The 4,354-nt window shown below is 44.1% G+C and overlaps 1 protein-coding gene across 1 annotated transcript; it reads left to right on the top strand.

The window, feature by feature from the left end:
- The first annotated feature begins 314 nt into the window (after positions 1 to 314).
- On the top strand, positions 315 to 1,349 carry LOC133752865 (melanoma-associated antigen B4-like). The gene has a single exon (XM_062183146.1). It carries the CDS (start codon positions 315 to 317, stop codon positions 1,347 to 1,349), a length of 1,035 nt encoding a protein of 344 aa, XP_062039130.1.
- The last annotated feature ends 3,005 nt before the right edge of the window (positions 1,350 to 4,354 follow it).

Below are 4,354 nucleotides of genomic sequence, written 5' to 3'. Positions count from 1 at the left end.
TAAATGAGGGCTGAACAGCGGCTGCTGAATGGGGAGCTGAGCTTCCCGACCGGCTCCTGCTCTCAGCCCTGGATACAGACTCCAGGGCAGCTGTATCAGGCTGAGGCTGCCCCTCATGGCCGAACTCCAATGCTCTGGGAGGTGAGAGCCTTGAGGTGAAGGGAAAGCCTCCAGGCAGCAGATGGGAGCACTCGCAGCTCCCACCATGGACGAGGTGAGGACCTCGACTTCAGTGCTCACACGATGACACTCTCCCCCATCCAGGTGCCTACCCCGCCAGCTCTGCTGCCAGCCCTCTGCCGCCTGCAGTGACCATGCCTCGGGGACAGAAGAGCAAGCTCCGAGCTCGCAAGAAACGCCAGCAGACCTGCGGTGTGGCCCAGGGTGCCAAGGCTGCCCAGGCCGTTCTAGAAGAGGAAATAGAGAATCTCAATCCCTCTGCTCCTTCCTCTCCTGTTGGGGTGGGTGTTCCCCCAAACTCCCCTGCATCGTGTATTTCCCAGTGTGTACATGGAGGTCTACCCTCTAGCTCTCTTTATGCAGGTGTTTCTGATGCATGTTCTCAGGTAGGTGTTGAAAGTGGGGCAAAGGCAAGCCTTTCCAAGGAGGCACCTTCTGCTCGGATCTCAATCAGAGATCCTCTGTCCAGGAAGACCCATCAGTTGGTGCAGTACCTCCTGGAGAAATATAATAACCAAGAGCTCATTATGCAGGCAAACATGCTGAAGGTTGTCACCAGAAAGTATAAGGCACACTTCCCTGAGATCCTCAGGAAAACCTCTGAGCGTCTTAAGCTGGTGTTTGGGCTTGACTTGAAGGAAGTCAATCCCAGTAGTCACATGTATGTCCTTGTCAGCAAGCTAGGCCTCTCCACTGAGAGTAGTCTGCATGGTAACCAGGGCTTGCCCAAGACAGGTCTCCTGATGACACTCCTGGGCGTGATCTTTATGAATGGCAACTGTGCCACTGAGGCAGAGATCTGGGAGTTCCTGAATGCTCTGGGGATATATGCTGGGAAGAGTCACTTAATCTTTGGGGAACCCGAGAAGCTCATCACCAAATTGGTGCAGGAAAATTACCTGGAGTACCGTCAGGTGCCCAATAGCAACCCTCCATCCTATGAATTTCTGTGGGGTCCCAGAGCACATGCTGAAACTACCAAGATGAAAGTCCTGGAAGTTTTAGCCAAGATCAATGACACTGTCCCTCGCTGCTACCCTGATCTCTATGAGGAGGCTTTAAGAGATGAGCAAGAGAAGGCAGGACTGCAAGCTGCAGGCAGGGCGTCCACGGTTGCCAGGTCCAGGATGGGTTCTAAGGCCAAGTCCTGCAGGTCCTCCCACACCTAATGAGGTCTGAGCAGCATTTTTCACTTTGGTTGAAAAGGGTAGTCATGCTCTGTGGTACAAAGTAGCAGAGACAGGAGGGGACAAAATAGATATTTAATCTTTTCCTGTGTTAACATTAGTAACCTGTTATATTTGTTTTCTGTGTTATTTTATAAATATTCCTTTTAATTGAAAACTTAGATTGTATCAGTCTTTGTTTCCTAATCTCATGAATCACAAATTTATTTCTGTTTTTCATGTTTAATACTTGAATTTTGTTATGTTTGGACAAATTTATAAACCTTGAGTATGTTCCTTTTACTATAGAATAAGTTAATTTGGTAGTGTGATAGGAATGTTCAAGGAAGTGTAAAAGAACTACACAGTGAAATGATAATGTTGAGATTCATTTGAAAAGAGAAATGTACAATGATTAATTATTTGCATTATTCCTTTCAATGTTTCTTTAGTTTTAATAAAAGATATTCTGTTTATTTTAAGAATGTTAATTTTCTCTTCATTCACTGCACATGGTCTATTCTACTACATTAAAAAAAACTCTGAAGGGAGGACTTTCCTCAATTTAGTAGAATATGACATGAGATCAGAACGAGTTAATAAAAAACAGATTTTAAAACAAGGGTGCTCACACAGAAACACAAAGTGTAAAAATACTGTTTCAGTACTAGTTATAGCATCACTGCACATTAGACAACACATTAAGGACAGATCCCACATGGGATGTAAGTACACAGTGACTCCTGTTGCTGACTTAACAATTTGACACTCCTGTTCATGGCGTCAGTAATCTCCCTAGGCTCTAGTCATGAGTTGCCAGGGCTATGGAAGCCTTTAGGGTTCGCTGACTTTGATCTTATTCCGATAGGGTCATAGTCAAAGTGGAGGTTCCCTCCTCCCTTCGGAGAAGGGTACCTCCTTCTTTGATGGCCCCGTTCTTTCCACTGGAATCTCACTCACAGAGATCTTTCATTTAGGTCTTTTTTTTTTTTCCGTGATATACTGAATCGATCTTCTGTATATAAAGATAATTGGAAATGAAAAAAAAAAAAAAAACCGGGTGTTAAAATGGAAATGGCATAGAAAATTAATCAATTCGAAAAAAAAATTATGTAGGATCTCTGTCTTTAATGTGCTGTACATTGCTATTTAATGCTATAATTAGTAATCCAATGGTTGTTTATTCACTTTACGCTGCTATGTGGGCAAAATGTTGAAATCTTTACCTAATATATACTAAACTGATCTTCTGTATATAAAGAGAATTGAAAATGAATCTTTACATGATTGGAAGGGGAGAGGGAGCAGGAAAGGGGAGGGTTGCGGGCGGGAGGGAAGTTATGGGAGGGGGGAAGCCATTGTAACCCACAAGCTATACTTTGGAAATTTATATTCATTAAATAAAAGTTTAATAAAAAAAAAAAACAAGGGTGCTAAAAAATCAAGGCACTTCCAAGGATATAAATATTCTCAACAGCCGACCAGATGTAGCTCTGACTTCTGATATTTCAGCAAGGTGATGGCTTTATTCTGAGGACAGTGGCCTCAGGTCTGTGGATGGTGGAATTGTGGTCTGCTCAGTGGTCAACATGAGGATTGTCAGTAAGGAGAGAGGAGACTACTCTCTCCAGAACAGTGATAGAGTACAGTGTCCTGCCCTGCTGTCTTTCCTGGGAGGCCGGGGCAGAGCTTTCTGGCTGAAGTGGCCCTCTTTTCCATAGGGAATGGTCTCACTGGAGTGAGGGCCTTGGTGTAATGAAAAGCCCCCTTCAGCATAGGAAGCAAAACTAATTCCCCCAGGAATAAAATTCATGATCCTAAGTTAAGCTTTTGTTAATCCTCTCACAACTGAAAGGGCCACAAAGAGCCCTGCTCCAGCTGCTACCCTTGGATCTGTGCATGAGTGCCACTATTTTCTTATAGGACAGCTAAAGGAGGTAAGGCACTTGGTCTGAGAGGCCAGCCACAGGTTACCACAGAGAATTCATGTCATTCCAAGTGTCACTGTGAGGACCCTGAGGACTTAAGTAACCATTTAAATAGTGAAAGCAGGGACACCACAGAATCCCTCCCTACTGCCATCCAAAGTTGACCACAGAGAATTGCATCCAACTGAGGCAACCCTGCATCCTCTTAGGTGAGCTCTGCAAATCAAGTCAATAGGGAAGGACAGTCTTCTGGGTCACCAGAATATTCAGTGTCATGACTTTGAGTGAGGACTGAGGGGAACCCACACAGTCCTGTCCCTTTCCACCCTGGGAAACTCCAGGCTGAGGTAAGCAGATGGGTTACTCACTTCCAGTCCTAGTAGACACTGGTAACTAGGAGAAGGAGACCAGATCACAAATGGGTAAGTAATCAGGCAGGTCTCAGAGGTCAGGAGGATCCCTCTGTAAGGAGGACTTTCCTGATGGCTCTGCTGTGAATGTGTCCCCCAAAAGTTGGAAATTTAATCACTAATACAAGTTTTGGGAGGTGGGACTTAATGGGAACTGATTAGGACAATGAGGGCTCAACCCTTATAAATGGGTTAATGTTGTTTTCCCAGAAGACAGTTCATTTTTTTTGTGAGTTCCTAATGAAACAATATGTTTGACATCTCTCTCCATCTCCCTCCCGCTCTCTCTCAGTTCTGTTTTCTGCCATGGTATAACAGCAAGAAGGTCCTCAGCAAATGCTGGACATTAAATCTTGAACTTTCAGCCCTCAAATTTAAAGGAACAAACCTCTATTCTTTGCAAATTACCCAGTCTCAGATAATCTGTTACAACAACAAAAACAGACTAAGACATCTGAGCCAAAAGATAATCTGTTCTGTAATGTTGGAGGAGGCTAGGCCACAAATATAAAAAGGAGCTGAAGATGGTATTCAAGGCTTGTTCTTGTCAGTTTCAAGGGGTAGTCATGGTATGTCTTAATCAGCAAGGAATTAAGTTCATTGTTATATCCAATCAAGGTCAAGCTCATTTTCAAGTGTTGTTGCTTTCTGTCAAGTACACTTGGCTTAA

This window comes from Lepus europaeus, chromosome X, assembly GCF_033115175.1.
Source record: "Lepus europaeus isolate LE1 chromosome X, mLepTim1.pri, whole genome shotgun sequence".
Classification (NCBI taxonomy): domain Eukaryota; kingdom Metazoa; phylum Chordata; class Mammalia; order Lagomorpha; family Leporidae; genus Lepus; species Lepus europaeus.
Note: the sequence above shows the minus strand (reverse complement) of the source record. Positions and strands in the feature narration are given on the sequence as shown.